This window comes from Homarus americanus, unplaced genomic scaffold (assembly GCF_018991925.1).
Source record: "Homarus americanus isolate GMGI-L3 unplaced genomic scaffold, GMGI_Hamer_2.0 scaffold40244, whole genome shotgun sequence".
Lineage (NCBI taxonomy): Eukaryota > Metazoa > Arthropoda > Malacostraca > Decapoda > Nephropidae > Homarus > Homarus americanus.
This window is the reverse complement of record NW_024744801.1, coordinates 2,338-18,413: the sequence shown is the minus strand read 5'-3', so window position 1 is coordinate 18,413 and position 16,076 is coordinate 2,338. Positions and strand designations below refer to the sequence as shown.

The 16,076-nt window shown below is 45.7% G+C and overlaps 2 protein-coding genes across 2 annotated transcripts in view; both read left to right on the top strand.

Annotated features, from left to right (window-relative positions):
- The window catches only part of LOC121878019, a 46,339-nt gene extending 36,481 nt beyond the window's left edge, over positions 1-9,858 (top strand). Inside the window, exons 21-31 of the mRNA XM_042383976.1 lie at positions 1,808-1,948; positions 2,629-2,907; positions 3,206-3,357; positions 3,812-4,012; positions 4,310-4,406; positions 5,456-5,634; positions 6,605-6,810; positions 7,431-7,578; positions 8,554-8,807; positions 9,041-9,141; positions 9,686-9,858. Coding sequence (XP_042239910.1) covers positions 1,808-1,948; positions 2,629-2,907; positions 3,206-3,357; positions 3,812-4,012; positions 4,310-4,406; positions 5,456-5,634; positions 6,605-6,810; positions 7,431-7,578; positions 8,554-8,807; positions 9,041-9,140 — 1,757 coding nt within the window. The 3' untranslated portion in view covers position 9,141; positions 9,686-9,858. The remainder of the gene's footprint in view (positions 1-1,807; positions 1,949-2,628; positions 2,908-3,205; positions 3,358-3,811; positions 4,013-4,309; positions 4,407-5,455; positions 5,635-6,604; positions 6,811-7,430; positions 7,579-8,553; positions 8,808-9,040; positions 9,142-9,685) is intronic.
- LOC121878026 lies at positions 9,695-14,700 on the top strand. The gene is made up of 10 exons (XM_042383983.1): positions 9,695-9,864; positions 10,185-10,377; positions 10,666-10,923; positions 11,306-11,455; positions 11,649-11,816; positions 12,501-12,596; positions 12,932-13,077; positions 13,372-13,539; positions 14,253-14,394; positions 14,539-14,700. The coding sequence occupies exons 1-10, from the start codon at positions 9,695-9,697 to the stop codon at positions 14,608-14,610; spliced, it is 1,563 nt and encodes a 520-aa protein (XP_042239917.1). The 3' UTR covers positions 14,611-14,700.
- Positions 14,701-16,076: the final 1,376 nt, after the last annotated feature.

The following is a 16,076-nucleotide window of genomic DNA, read 5'->3' as shown; positions in this document are numbered from 1 at the left end:
TACAAGAAGGTACGAAAAGTGCAGCTGAAAATATAGGCCGAACAGCTTGACATCACATTTATGCAAGCGCTTTGAGAAAATTCTGAAGTACACCATCAGCGAACACCTGACCGAACATAGTCTTATCAACGCATCACAACACAGTTTCATGGAAAGAAAATTCTGTCTGACAACTTACTCACGTTCCTTGAAACAGTAACATACTACCTGGACCAAAGCTTACTAATGGATGTGCTGTACTTGGATCTCTCCAAGTTGTTTGACAAAGTCCCACGTACACGACGAGCCTCTAAAATCCAGGCACACAGCATCACAGGCAAGATCTTGACGTGGATTAACAACTTGCTTGAAGACAGGTGACAAAGACTAATAATAAATGAAGTACAGTCGGGGTCAAAAGTCCTGTCAACACTCCTACTGCTCCACCAACCCCAGATTCAGACTAGTGAACCCGAAGCCGCCGTGGACAGAATAATGCATCAGTGTTTGGGTTCACAGTCTGAATCTTGTTGTTCACGGAGCAGCAGGAGAGGTGTTGTTGTTCGTGGAGCAGCAGAAGAAGCGTTGTTGTTCGTGGAGCAGCAGGAGAGGCGTTGTTGTTCACGGAGCAGCAGGAGAGGCGTTGTTGTTCGTGGAGCAGCAGAAGAAGCGTTGTTGTTCGTGGAGCAGCAGAAGAGGCGTTGTTGTTCGTGGAGCAGCAGGAGAGGCGTTGTTGCGTTGCAGAGCAGCAGGAGAGGCGTTGTTGTTCGTGGAGCAGCAGGAGGCGTTGTTGTTGTTCGTGGAGCAGCAGGAGAGGCGTTGTTGTTCGTGGAGCAGCAGGAGAGGCGTTGTTGTTCGTGGAGCAGCAGGAGAGGCGTTGTTGTTCGTGGAGCAGCAGGAGGCGTTGTTGTTCGTGGAGCAGCAGGAGAGGTGCTGTTGTTCGTAGAGCAGCAGGAGAGGCGTTGTTGTTCGTGGAGCAGCAGGAGAGGCGTTGTTGTTCGTGGAGCAGCAGGAGAGGCGTTGTTGTTCGTGGAGCAGCAGGAGAGGCGTTGTTGTTCGTGGAGCAGCAGGAGAGGCGTTGTTGTTCGTGGAGCAGCAGGAGAGGCGACAGGATTTTTGACCCCGACTGTACATTCTGAATGGAAAATGATTCTCAGTGGAGTACCACATGGCTCTATCCTTGGACCCACCTTGTTTGTGATCTTGTGATCTACATAAACGACATAGATGAAAATATATTGAGTCATATTGTCAAGTTTTCGGACTACACGAAGATATTTGGGCAGGTAACAAGTCAAGATGATTTCGCAACAATGCAGGAAGACCTGAATGAGCTGTTTAGTGGTCTGGAGACTGACAAATGCTCTTTAAAATTATGAAATGCAAGACCTTATACGTAGAATACAACAACCCTAAGAACATCTATTCTATTAATAACACTTTCCTGGATACTGTCGGTGAGGAGAAAGATGTGTTGTGATAGATCATTCACCAAAGGCGACGCAACAAGTGGGGGCAGCAAATCGAGATTTGGGAATTTTAAAGCGTACCTTTCAATATAAAAATAGGAAAATGTTCATTCAACTGTAAGAATCTTAACTACGTCCAGGTCTGGATTACTGTATTAAAGCATGGAAACCCTACCTCCAGAAAGACAGGCATCTCTGTTTGGTGGCCATTAGGTAAATAAGGTAAAATGTCCAGTAGTAGTGTACTTACCATAGTCCGGGAAACAAGTCATTTTAGTTTTAGTGAGTAGTTCAGTGAATTGTCTTTTATTATAAGTCATAATCTTGATGTAGTGTTTAAAAAATTGGTTGATTTACAGTGGGCGGCGAAGCTCAGGTAACACAGATAATGGTGGAGGCGGGCGGTGATAGGTTCGACGCCAGCCTGGTCATACAACAGCTGCCTTCCCTCTCCGTCATCTTCACCTTCAACTCCCTCCATCACTCGTACTACTTCAAAGGTAAAACTCTATTAGTGAACAAGAACCCCTGTTACTGATTAATAACACCGCTCTTAATATTAGTAACTTTCTTAACAGGTCGAGTCAAATCTGTACTGTATGTGACTTAAGGATATTGTAAATGGTGTTGTGATAGTATACGAGGGATAGTGAATGAAGGTTGTAAGAGTAGGAAAATAGTAGTAATATTTATAAAAAGCATTAAGTGGTAGAATTAATGACAGTAATAGTAGTAGTAGTGATAGTCATGTGAGTTGTGATAGTATTATTATCGTCGTTATTTCTATAGTGGTATCATTATTATTACATAACAGCAACAGTATTAGTGTTTAGAACAGAAATACAAACAATCTTATGTATGTAACTCTATAAATAAAATGTAACATAATTTAATCTGACCTAATGTAACATAGCCTAACCTAACCTAACCTATCTAACCTAACCAAATATAACCTAGCTTAGCTTTACCTTACCTTACCTTACCTTACCTTACCATACCATACCATACCATACCATACCATACCATACCATACCATACCATACCATACCATACCTTACCTTACCTTACCATACCATACCTTACCTTACCTTACCAAAAACATATCAATGAGGAAATTTAGTATAACAAAAAGAGAAGATAATATAAGTAGTAATATCCGGGTGTTACGTGTACCTCACAGGGTTTGCTGGGTCCCGGGAGAGAATTACCCAGATGGCGGGACTGGAGGTGGGTCTTGATCGATCCCGCTATGGCGTCCGTCTCCAGTTATCCACACCACATTTGGAGCGTCAGAGAGTATGGAGTCCCTCTGCCTTCATCACCACCCCAGAAGGAGGCGAGAAGGAGGTGATGCGGGGGTTTATATCGTGGAAGGAGGAGCAAGAGGACGTGTTCTCTGCTGAGTTGAGTTTAAGTACGATGGGACCAGTGACTGACTACATCAATTTAAGGATTGCAAGTACGTGGCCCTCTGTTGTATCTTATTGCCTTAGGTTGATACTGAAATAGTTTAACAAGCCAGAAAACTAAAAAGTGAACATTGGCAACGCCAATAACTTGTCTAATTCTTAAGCTAGATAATGTACATCAATAGGTGAGGACAATGTTGCTGTTGTATTACAAACATTCACATGATCGTCACGCAGTGTGTATTCATATTTATGAGACACCCTGTACTGTACCTGTAATTTATAAAGAGAATGGTGTATAGGTGGGAAGATCGTTAATATATGTCTGTGTGTGTATGATGAGGACAGGCGAGGTGGGGGTAACCATCAGCCTCGAGGACGGGTCACTCATGATGGTAGAGGTGAGGTCGCTGACGGTCGCCTGGCCTGGCACCTTCCGTGTGGACACCAGCGGGCGGCTCTTCCTGACACTATCACCCCACGGGCACGGCTTACTCAAGGTATTGTGTTATGAGTGCTGCAAGGTGATGTACTGACTCTGTTACGACGCCAGTTGTAGTATATTGTATATACTGTAATAATAATGGTAAACTGATGATAATAATAATAATAATAGTACTAATGATGATGATAATAAAGGTACACTCTATTGATTCATGAACGACAGGAACAGAGGTAGATATATGATGTGAGGATAAATCAAATTTAAACACTTCATCGTCACTCAGTCTTTCATTCAATTTAAATACCGTCCTAGATTATTTTCACCCGTTACTGTTATTGTTTTATTCACCTTCACTACGGTACACGTTAGGTCACGTCAGCTAGTACACAGTGACTCACGGCCTCTTTCTTACTCAGCTCTAAGATAAATTATGTCATATAATCTTTATCGTATAAAATAGATAATCAAGCATGTAGTTATATCACACATTACCATACATAAAATTTCAGGTTGGATGGGGTGAGGATGACGGGGAGATTGAAGTGAGTATGGCGGTGGGTCCTGTGGTGACCTTCCTGATAGACCAGCAACAACAGCAGCAACTAGAGGGGACTAGAGGAACCTCCTTCAAGTTCTCTATCAGTGGCCGACACAGGGAGCAGCCCGGGGTGACGGAGGGTAGTGTCGCCCTCATCCTGGACGCTGGTCGAGTGAGTTGAGTTTATATCTTGTTATTTATCTTATTAGTTTACACTTTTATATCGCCTTTAAGTCTTGTGGTGGTGTCCTTAAACTAATACTTGGGGCTTCAACTAACCGTATTCACACGAGTTTGAACATCAGCACCCTTGACCAACGCATCAAGAACATGTAACCATTTACCGTTTGATTAAATAGTGTATAGTAGTTTATTAACACCGTGAGGACCTCCTGCAATGTGTTTTTGTCCTGCTCTGAAGATAAGATAAATACTACATTGTATTTTTTAGGGAAATCTTTCTCCCTAGGTAGATGTGGACCTCAACTTTGTTCTTGCCGAGAAAGGAGGGTTCAGTTTCTCGCACACCTACAGTGGTCCCGGGGATATCAAGACGTCTGCCAGAGGTAAGTTTAGCATTATCTTCACCACTTACTGTAGATCTTAACACACCTCCTCCACTTCATCTCTGCAACTCATTCTTAACAGTTAACATATTAACTAATTGTAATTGAAGTTTGATGTATTACAGTATTGTACTAGTGATGTTAACTTGTGTCTTCAGTGATGTATTAGTGAAGTTAACTTGTGTCTTCAGTGCTGTACGAGTGATGTTAACTTGTGTCCAGTGCTGTACGAGTGATGTTAACTTGTGTCCAGTGATGTACGAGTGATGTTGACTTGTGTCCAGTGCTGTACGAGTGTTGTTAACTTGTGTCCAGTGCTGTACGAGTGATGTTAACTTGTGTCCAAGATGTACGAGTGATATTAACTTGTGTCCAGTGCTGTACGAGTGATGTTAACTTGTGTCCAGTGCTGTACGAGTGATGTTAACTTGTGTCCAATGATGTACGAGTGATGTTAACCTGTGTCAGTGCTGTACAGAGTGATGTTAACTTGTGTCAATGATGTACGAGTGATGTTAACTTGTGTCCAGTGCTGTACAGTGATGTTAACGTGTCCAAGATGTACGAGTGATAATGCTTGTGCCAGTGCTGTACAGTGATGTGCTTGTGTCCAATGATGTACAGCAGTGATGTTAACTTGTGTCTTCAGTGATGTATTAGTGATAACTTGTGTCCAGTGCTGTACAGAGTGATGTTAACTTATTGTCCAAGATGTACAAGTGATATTAACTGTGTCCAGTGCTGTACAGTGATGTTAACGTGTCCAATGATGTACAGTGATGTTAGCATGTCAGTGCTATGCAGTGATGTTAACTTGTGTCAGTGCTGTACAGGTGATGTTAACTTGTGTCCAGTGCTATGCAGTGATGTTAACTTGTGTCCAGTGCTGTACAGTGATGTTAACTTGTGTCCAAGATGTGAGAGTGATGTTAACTTGTGTCTTCAGTGATGTATTAGTGAAGTTAACTTGTGTCTTCAGTGCTGTACGAGTGATGTTAACTTGTGTCCAGTGCTGTACGAGTGATGTTAACCTGTGCCTTGTATTACAGTGGCGTACGAGCCGCTGGATGTGTGGTGGGGCTGTGAGCACGAGCTCTTAGTGAGGGAGGATCAGCTACGACACTGGCTGAACGTCTCGTGGTCTAACAACCCCCTCGACAAGGTCTCCTCCCTCGTCCAGGTCGCCAGCCACTCCTACACTCACCTCGACGTGTTACTCAGGGTTCTGGTGGGTGTATCTCCCTTGTGTCTCTCTGTCTCTATCTCTTTATCCCTCCCTCCCTCCTCCCTCTATCCTCCCCCCTCCTTCTCTCCTCCCTCCCTCCTCCGTCTATCCTCCCCCCTCCTTCTCTCCTCCCTCCCCTCCTCCCCTCTATCCTCCCCTCTCCTTCTCTCCTCCCTCCCTCCTCCTATCCCCCTCTCCCTCCTCCCTCTATCCTCCCCCCTCCTTCTCCTCCCCTCCCTCCTCCGTCCTATCCTCCCCTCCTTCTCCTCCCTCCCCTCCTCCTCTATCTCCCCCCTCCCCTTCTCTCCTCCTCTCTCCTCCCGTCTATCCTCCACCCCTCCTTCTCTCCTCCCTCCCTCCTCCCTCTATCTCCCCCCCTCCTTCTCTCCTCCCTCCCCTCCTCCTCCCTCCCCCCTCTCCTTCTCTCCTCCTCCTGTCCTCCCCCCTCCTTCTCTCCTCCCTCTATCTCCCCCCCTCTTTTCTCTCCTCCCTCCCTCCTCCGTCTATCCTCCACCCCTCCTTCTCTCCTCCCTCCCTCCTCCCTCTATCTCCCCCCCTCCTTCTCTCCCCTCCCTCCCTCCCCTCCCCCCTCTTCTCTCCTCCCCTCCCCTCCTCCCCTCCTATCTCCCCCCCTCCTTCTCTCCTCCCCCCTCCTTCTCTCCTCCCCTCCCTCCTCCCTCCTCCCTCTATCCTCTCCCTCCTCTCTGTATGTCTGTCCTCTCTCTATCTCTCTTTATCTTTCTTCTCTCTCAATCTCTCCTTCATCCTCCAGAGATTTTTCTCAGGTTATAACACACACACACACAGACACACGCACACACACACACACACACACACACACACACACGCACACAGTCACACACACACACAGTCACACACACACACACACACACGTTTTCCTTCCTTTAATGTTATAACACTTGTGGTACAGATGGTGTGATTCTGGGTGGTTAATATGAAACTTGTGATGCAGGTGATGTGGCCAGGTCAGGTGGTGGAGGTGCAGGAGACGCTGGCGAAGGCGCTGGGGGGGAGCTACAAGAACAAGCTGATGGTACGGCTGGAGCCCGGCAACACCTTCAACATGGACACCATCATCATCACGAGGTCAGACAACGAGATCTTCTCTTACGGCCTCTCCAACACCTTCAAGCTTCTCACCTGGGTCAGCCCCGTCAGGTGAGAGAGAGAGAGAGAGAGAGAGAGAGAGAGTGTTCTCCAAACTTTGTATATTTAACTGCTGAATGTTCGACAGTTAGATAACGACACGTCTTAAGGGTGAGAGAAACCCGCAACGTGGACTCACTCAACGTTTATTGATTGACATGGTCAAAACCTGTAATAGTGAGACACTCGTTAACTACTGATTACATTCCATTACATGTATACATTATACGACAGTTAGTAAATACACGATTCTGTATGGTTATTATCCAAATTGCCTTACACTGTGCACGTACAGTATGTAGTTCACAACATTTCACCATAACACAAACAATCACTGTGTCCTTTCACTAACGTGTGCAGGCTTATAGCTCCACTTAACTCCTAGTATCACTCCATGTAACTCCTGGTAGCTAGTGTGTGTACACTCAAAGGGTCTGGACGATACTGTCAGCCAGGGGCGTCCCGAGTCCTTATCTATGATCATAACAACGAAATGCTTGCTGTGCGTCCCCGAACATCTGGGCCACCACCGACCACCTGGTATGTGAGTCAGAGGTCGCGGCGTACGAGGGCGGCGATAACATTATATAAGTACACGTGTAAACATCAACGTCCGTCTGATAACTTTACAGTGTGGTGGGGACGTTCAACTGTGTCGGGAAGGGTCAGTGCTCGGTGGTGGTGACGGCGGAGCAGGGCGGGGACGAGCTCCTTGACCTACACCTCCAACACACTGCTGCAGGCGGCGTCTCTCGGACCGAGGCCAACATCGTCGTCACTGTGAGTACCACTTTTGTTGTTACTACGGCAATGGGTGGATGGGTCACTGTAGTAATACCACACGTTGTCTCTACAGCACTGGGTGGATGGGTCACTGTAGTAATACCACACGTTGTCTCTACAGCACTGGGTGGATGGGTCACTGTAGTAATACCACACGTTGTCTCTACAGCACTGGGTGGATGGGTCACTGTAGTAATACCACACGTTGTCTCTACAGCACTGGGTGGATGGGTCACTGTAATAATACACGTTGTCTCTACAGCACTGGGTGGATGGGTCACTGTAGTAATACCACGTTGTCTCTACAGCACTGGGTGGATGGGTCACTGTAGTAATACCACACGTTGTCTCTACAGCACTGGGTGGATGGGTCCTGTAGTAATACCACACGTTGTCTCTACAGCACTGGGTGGATGGGCTCACTGTAGTAATACCACACGTTGTCTCTACAGCACTGGGTGGATGGGTCACTGTGTAATACCACACGTTGTCTCTACAGCACTGGGTGGATGGGTCACTGTAGTAATACACACGTTGTCTCTACAGCACTGGGTGGATGGGTCACTGTAGTAATACCACACGTTGTCTCTACAGCACTGGGTGGATGGGTCACTGTAGTAATACCACACGTTGTCTCTACAGCACTGGTGGATGGGTCACTGTAAGTACACCACGTTGTCTACAGCACTGGGTGGATGGGTCACTGTAGTAATACCACACGTTGTCTCTACAGCACTGGGTGGATGGGTCACTGTAGTAATACACACGTTGTCTCTACAGCACTGGGTGGATGGGTCACTGTAGTAATACCACACGTTGTCTCTACAGCACTGGGTGGATGGGTCACTGTAGTAATACCACACGTTGTCTCTACAGCACTGGGTGGATGGGTCACTGTAGTAATACCACACGTTGTCTCTACAGCACTGGGTGGATGGGTCACTGTAGTAATACCACACGTTGTCTCTACAGCACTGGGTGGATGGGTCAGTATCAGTGGACGCGGCCCACATGATCGGCTACTACAACGTCAAGGGCAGGGCGGCTGTGTGGCGGTGGGGTCGTCTGGTTGAGGGCCGTGTCGAGGTGGATGTAGCCTCAACTGACGTGGCGGCGGCGGAGGTGCTGGTGAAGGAGCTACTGGAGGAGGGCTTGCAAGGGCCTCTCACTCACGCCTACAACGGTACCCTCACACTCAACTACCAAGCTAGGACGCTTCATGTCAGGTCGGTGTGTGGGTGAGGTGGTGGTGGATGGTGGTGGTTGGTGGTAGTTTAAGTATCGTGGTGGTGATAAAGGTTTGGATGATAATATTTTTTATTTTTTAATATTGAATTATTTGCCATGAAATAACTCGTTTTCTGCACCACTTTTAAACATACGTACACCAGAATAAATTGTCATGAAAGAGTGTGTGTGTGTGTGGTAGCAGCACTAATACCTGGGTGGTATCTGGTAGGCAGGAGGTGGTAGTGAGCAGGAGGGAGGCACCAACTGTGGGCAGGAGTGGTGCAGGGCCGTGCTGGACACACGGTCATCAACAACAGACACTTCGTTAAGGTAACTACACTAACTCAACAGTCTCGTCATCGTAGTTAGTGAAGTGTGTGTGTGTGTCTTATATATCAGGTGTTAACATTTATCATTCACTTAGGGGAGTCTTTAAGTTATTACGCATCAACGTTCCTGTTGTTACAAATTCAAAACAGATGAAAGAATTCTAAGTAAACGATAAAGTTTCTTAGTTCTGACATTATAAATAAAATATTCTAATTTACGTTATTGTTAAATATATGTATTAGGTCTCTTGGTCACTGAAGAAAAGTTAGTGAAATAAACAGTGGCAGTGTTTGGTGCTGCCTAACCTGGTCACCTGTTGTCATATGCATAGGCAAAAGGTATGCCCCAAAATAGTTTCTTTTTTTACATCACAGAATAATTTTACCTTGTGCACCATGTTTATTTTATTGCCACTCGGTTCTCACTGCTTAATGACTCAGCCAGCCAGACACCGTCACTACAGAAGTGGCTACCTGTTGTCTGTGTATATGACACGAGGGAGGAACAAGTTTAGGTGTGTCTCATCTCCCGTGTTGTGGTTCAGGCGACCCTCATGACGCCCACCGGGATGTACTACACGGCCAGCGGAGACGTCAGCTCCCAGGTGTCCGGCACCGAGTCTGTGGTGGCCGCCCTCACATTATCAGCCGGAGCAGGACCCGACGCCTCTTACCTCCTGTCCTGGGACTTCGACCTCCAGCAACCTCTCTCCAGTGATTACAGGTCAGTGTTTGTCACCATAATGACCTCAGCACACATTACTACTAACTGGGAACCTTAACAGAAGGTGGGCGAGAGTTCGTCTGACACTTTCCTTAAACATGACCTAAGCAGAGAGCAGAGGGAACCCCAGGTGCTGTGGGCTGCTCGGGCTGGAACTGTGTCATGGTAAAAGATAAGTTGACAATATCCTTAAGGACAAGACAAGTTTACTTAACTCACACATTTATATTAACTGTACGTCAATAAGTAGGACGATCAGCAACAAAAGAACTGTGCCCGGGAAGATGTCTGTAATAGTATAACACCTCCGTCCATAACAGAAGTGGTGGTGCGGGAGGCGGTGTTGATGGAGGAGGAGGTTGTTTGTTACTTAACCTGGAGACCTTACTGAGGACCAACACGCCTCCTACTGGTGAGGTGAAGCTTAACATCAAGGTCAAAAGGACCCTCCAGCCGCCCCCTGAAGGAGACCACCAAGTTACCTCTTACACCAGCGACGTGACAACTACTGATGTTAGTACCCGCTTGTGTTACTTATAGCTGACTGCGTTGTAGCCGAGGAATATCAACTATATCTGTATCGGATAGTCCTTGGTTATAGCTTAGTGTGTCTCCTGACTATAAAATACGTTTTTCACGATTGCGCCTTGCATATTTTTTTTTTTTTTACGGGGTAGAGCCCACCCGGACACACCCTCATCGACCCACAACGGGGCCTGGGAGGCGAAAAAATAAGAGTATAGAACAGTAAAGTAGAGTGTTATGGAGGTAACAATATCTTTACTATATGTTATGTTACAGATCCGACTGATAACTGAGACAGTACCTGAGTTGGGTCGGGTGCACGGGATACTGACGAGGTCGGTGGACACTTACTCCCTCAACGGTCGCATGTGGTCGGGGCAGAGGGCGGTGGGCGTGGAGTCGTACGGCGTGGCCAGGAATGACTCCCTCAAGAGCTCTCATTTGCTGACCCTGGTGGACCCCTCCTTCCCCTGGGCCAGACTTAAGCTGGCCCTCGACACAGACCACATCGGCACCTTCCCAGACAACTTCCAGGTAGGATGATCTCTTGCATAAGTCGTCACTACACTTGACCACCTTCACTACCTCAGTTGTAAAGTTAGGTATACCTCACAGGGCGCTAACCAGTAGGCGAGTGTTGTATCCAATTGACAGCTTTTACACAATCTAGCATTAAGCATCATAATTCTAATACTGATAGAAGCAACAATAATAATGATGATAACAATGAGACAGGTAATAGCAGTAGTAATAATAATAATGATAATAATAATGATAATAATAATAATAATAATAATAGTGTCCTAACAATAGTGATAACGAGACAATTTATGATAATTACATCAATAACAACAACAATAATAACACTTCATGGTGTGTGTGTGTGTGTGTGTGTGTGTGTGTGTGTGTGTGGCAGACATCTTTGAGCAGTAAGGTGAGTGTGGGGCTGGTGGAGGAGGCGGGGCAGGTGAGGGCTCTGGTACAGTGGACGCCGGCCACCTCAGCCTTCAACCTCGCCCTCGCCACCTACCTCACCACACTCCCTGGAGGCAACATCTTCCTCAAGGTCAGTCACCAACTTTATTGTGTCATAAAGTCTTTGTATACAATATAGGTTATTATAAGGTTTATGTATACAATATAGGTTATTATAAGGTTTATGTATACAATATAGGTTATTATAAGGTTTATGTATACAATATAGGTTATCAAAAAATTTATGTATACCATACTTTATCTTGGCGGGTACTTGACCACAGTGGTCGGACGGCACAGTGCAGGGACATGTGGCGTGGGCGTTGATCAAGGGCGTGGCGGGTGTCCAGTGGAGGGAGGGAGGCAGAGCTCTGGAGGTGGCGCTCAACTACCACAACCCCGGTGCCACTCTACACCACATCGACTCTACCATGACCTTCACTATCTCTCAGGTGAGTTGGCTGGTGGTGAGAGGGTAGAGAAGAATAGGGAGATAGTTACATAGAGAGACATTGAATAGATAGATAAAAGAGACGACTGGATTACTATTATATATAGATAAATCGATATAGATAGTAGATATATGGATATAAAGAGGAAAACAGTGAGAGAGAGAGAGAGAGAGAGAGAGAGAGAGAGAGAGATTTTAACCGCTTCCTCACTTCTGTCATACTTCCTCATGTGTAGGTGTGTGTGTACTTGAGAGTGAGTAAGACACTGCTCTGGTGGGTGTTTGGTTAGTTAGACGACTGGTACTAGTGACTACCATCCCAACCTCATACGGATTAGCTTCGTGTGTGTTTGCCTTCGATATTACTTCCCAGCAGGTTTAGTTTACCATTCTGTACACGAGATTTAGTTATTATCACAAGGCTCACCGTATCTAAACAAGTTATGATAAATATGAGACAGGTTCACCATATGCAATTGTACTGAGGATACTTTTGGTGCGGTTTAATACCAGAACCTAATATAAAAGGTTAGTTTTAGTTAGGTCTTTAAGTAAATGTTTATCGTTTCTTCACAACTTTCAGACCCCGAGGGATTTTAAGTAAATTTTGTGTTATGTATCTCGTCCATGTTTATCTATTTTTTGTTTATCAATATGTTTCACTAACTCTTGTCTCCTCCTACAGGCGCCGTACCCTCCTGTGTCGCTGGTGTTGGTTGGCCGAGTCAGTATCAACACCCACCATCATTATGTCCTCAACGTCGACTGTCGCTCAGAGCAGGTAGTGTGTGTGTGTGTGTGTGTGTGTGTGTGTGTGTGTGTGTGTGTGTGTGTGTGTGTGTGTGTGTGTGTGTGTGTGTGTGTGTGTGTGTGTGTGTGTGTGTGTGTGTGTGTGTGTGTGTGTGTGTGTGTGTGTGTGTGTGTGTGTGTGTGTGTGTGTGTGTGTGTGTGTGTGTGTGTGTGTGTGTGTGTGTGTGTGTGTGTGTGTGTGTGTGTGTGTGTGTGTGTAAATTTAATTTGTTTATATCTGGGGGATCTCATGAACTTAAGATGCACCACTGTAGTTTAGTAGCTTTAGAATACAAAGAATAACAGGTGGTGGTGGTGTTGGTGCAGGATCAGTATCTAGTGACGGGGGCGCTGGTTCGTCCAGGGGCGTCGGGGTCACTCAGGTGCAGCTACGACAGGGCGGGGGACACCTACGGCTTCCTCGGGGTAATAGTGCTAGACGGCTTCTCTCTCCAGGTCACCGGAGCCTTCACGTGAGTCTTACTGAGTCTTTTATATCGGTCTCCTTACTAGGCTACAGTAGATAAAGTTGTCTTCCCAGTGTAATGATGTGTCAGAAAAAGCAACTTATATTATCTCTTCTTAACTTGATGGCCCCACTGGGTCATCCTCTCATTAGTTTTGGCACTCACTCAACATTTATTCCATTTTAATAATATCCTTATATTAATTCACTGTTATAGTCTGTCTGCAACACTCAATAAACTACAGTTTTTTTACATGTTGTATCAACCAGGAGTATCGTCATGGTGTTATTACTCCCTCAGGGCTGTGGACGCTGGGGAGGAGGTGTCGGTCACCCTCAACAGTTCGCTACTGAAGGACCCCAGAGGCTACAGCATCAGGGTGTACAGGAAGAAGGAGTCAGGCAAGATGGAGATAGCTGCCTTCTACTCCCAGGGCGGAGGTTCCCCTAATTGGTTCTACAGTTACAGGTGATAAGTCTCTCTTACTGATCACTGTAAATATTTCAACACGTCACAGATGATATTTGTAGTCGTGTTTTTTATTAAGGGGTTTAGGAATTCTCTTCCGGGTAAATTCATTTGTGAGAGGAGCGATGCAGGTGATGTTACTAGATTAATTTTCATTGAGTTTTGTAGTAGAGGCAATTAGTGTTTTTCATACAGTTATCTATTGTTATTTAGGGTCATTTTAAAAGGTCGTCCTTGATGAGTAAAGCTTTGTTCATTCTTAGTGGATAATTATAGATCAATGGCGCAGTCTAATATTTAGCTGATCCAAAACGTCTTACAAATTCATGAAAGATTAAAAATGAATATAGCTGTTGGTTATAGTGATCCTGCATTATTATATAGTAAAATTTACAATCAAGTAACTCAGTTATCATTTCATCGAATGTCAGCTTACTGGACGTTCAGGCGGTTGGTACTGGCCGTTCAGGCGGTTGATACTGGCCGTTCTGTGTTAATTTGTTATGACCTTTATTGTCCAGTACTGTACAGGAGGAAACCTGACTGTACCCGCGAAAAACCTGACATGTTTGGTGGTGTCACACAGGATAATACCTTTCTCACATGTGTCCTGGGCCGCGGATCGAACCCAGGATACAATGAGAGAGATACGCATGTTATCCCATCCCTGCAAAACCACATTTTAAAGTGACTTACTAGTATTACTTATGTAGGCTACTGACGGAGATACAGCGGGACATCAAGCAAAAGGTGAGGTACCTGAAGGCTGAGGACCGCTTCACCTACCACCTCCTCCAGCAGATCCTCTACGACTACACCTTCGTCGTCGTCATCGTCCATAACAGCTTCGATGAGGTTGTGTGTGTGTGTGTGTGTGTGATGATTTTGCTAAATAAATTATATCAGTATCTATCTATCTATCAACCTATATCTATCAATATCTTTCTATCTATCCATGTTTGTTTTAATCATCACCCGTCCCCTCCCTCCCTTGGACAGGTGGAGCTGGAGGCGGAGTTCCCAGATCTGTGGCCGGAGGTGAAGGTGACTGGCACGGTGGTGAAGGGGTAGGACTCCCAGCTGGACCTGATCGTCAAGACGCCCTCCCTAACACACCTGGCGTATGGTCGACTCATCTTCAGTAAGTCCATAAGTTGGTTTGTGACGTGAGTAGCAGTTGTTTATTTTAGGGAAGGTAAACATGGCGGCAGTATCGTACCGAACAGTGCAGGTATACAAACAATGTACCTAGACAGTGCAGGTATACAAACAGTATACTAGACAGTGCAGGTATACAAACAATGTACCCTGAACAGTGAAGGTATACAAACAATGCACCTAGACAGTGCGGGTATACAAACACAAACAATGTACCTGAACAGTGAAGGTATACAAGTAATGCACCTAGACAGTGCAGGTATATACAAAAATGCCGAGACAGTGCAAGTATACAAACAATGTACCCCTGAACAGTGTAGGTATACAAACAATGTACCCTAGACAGTGCAGGTATACAAACAGTGTGCCTGGAGCAGTGTAGGGATACAAACAATGTACCTAGACAGTGCAGGTATACAAAGCAGTGTGCCTAGACAGTGCAGGTATACAAACAATGTACCCTGAACAGTGCAGGTATACAAACAATGTACCTAGACATTGCAGGTATATAAGAAGCAGTGTGCCTGAGCAGTGCAGGTATACAAACAGTAACCTGCCTCGACAGTGTAGGTATTCGGTGTGCCAGAGACAGTGTGGGTGTTCAGTGTGCCGGTGTGGGTATACAAACAATGTACCTGAACAGTGTGGAGCCCATACAAACAGTGTACCTAGACGGTGCAGGTATGCAAACAGTGTGCCTAGACGGTGCTGGGAATACAAACAATGTGCCTGAACGGTGTGGGTATACCAAGCAGTGTATGCCTAGACAGTGTGGAGTATACAAACAATGTGCTAGGAGCAGTGCTGGTATACAAACAGGCTATTGCCTGGGCAGTGCAGGTATACAGTGTACCCCTGGAGCAGTGTGAGTATACAAACAGTGTGCCTAGACAGTGAAGGTAGCCACAACAATGTACCTGAACAGTGTGGGTATGCAAACAGTGTACCCTAGACGGTGCAGGTATACCAAACAGTGTACTAGACTTGGTGAGAGAGGTATACAAACAATGTGCCTAGACAGTGCAGGTACATACCAAACAGTGTTACCTAGACAGTGCAGGTATACAAACAATGTACCTAGACAGTGCAGGTATGCATGTGTGCCTAGACAGTGCAGGTATACAAACAATGTGCCTGAACTTTGCAGGTATACAAACAATGTACCTAGACAGTGAAGGCTATACAAACAATGTACCTAGACAGTGCAGGTATACAAACAATGTGCCTAGACAGTGGCAGGGTATACAAACGGTATGCCTAGACATTGAAGGTATACAAACAATGTGCCTAGACAGTGCAGGTATACAGAAGCAATGTACCTAGACAGTGAGTATACAAACCAATGGCCTAGACAGTGCAGGTATACAAAACGTGTACCT

Bases quoted from the DNA above. Each gene is read 5' to 3' on its own strand.
- LOC121878026 (XM_042383983.1), top strand. From the start codon at position 9,695: ATGACGCCCACCGGGATGTACTACACGGCCAGCGGAGACGTCAGCTCC. The intron at 10,924-11,305 runs GTAGGATGATCT...TGTGTGTGGCAG, and splicing joins CCTTCCCAGACAACTTCCAG to ACATCTTTGAGCAGTAAGGT. The intron at 13,540-14,252 runs GTGATAAGTCTC...TTACTTATGTAG, and splicing joins AATTGGTTCTACAGTTACAG to GCTACTGACGGAGATACAGC.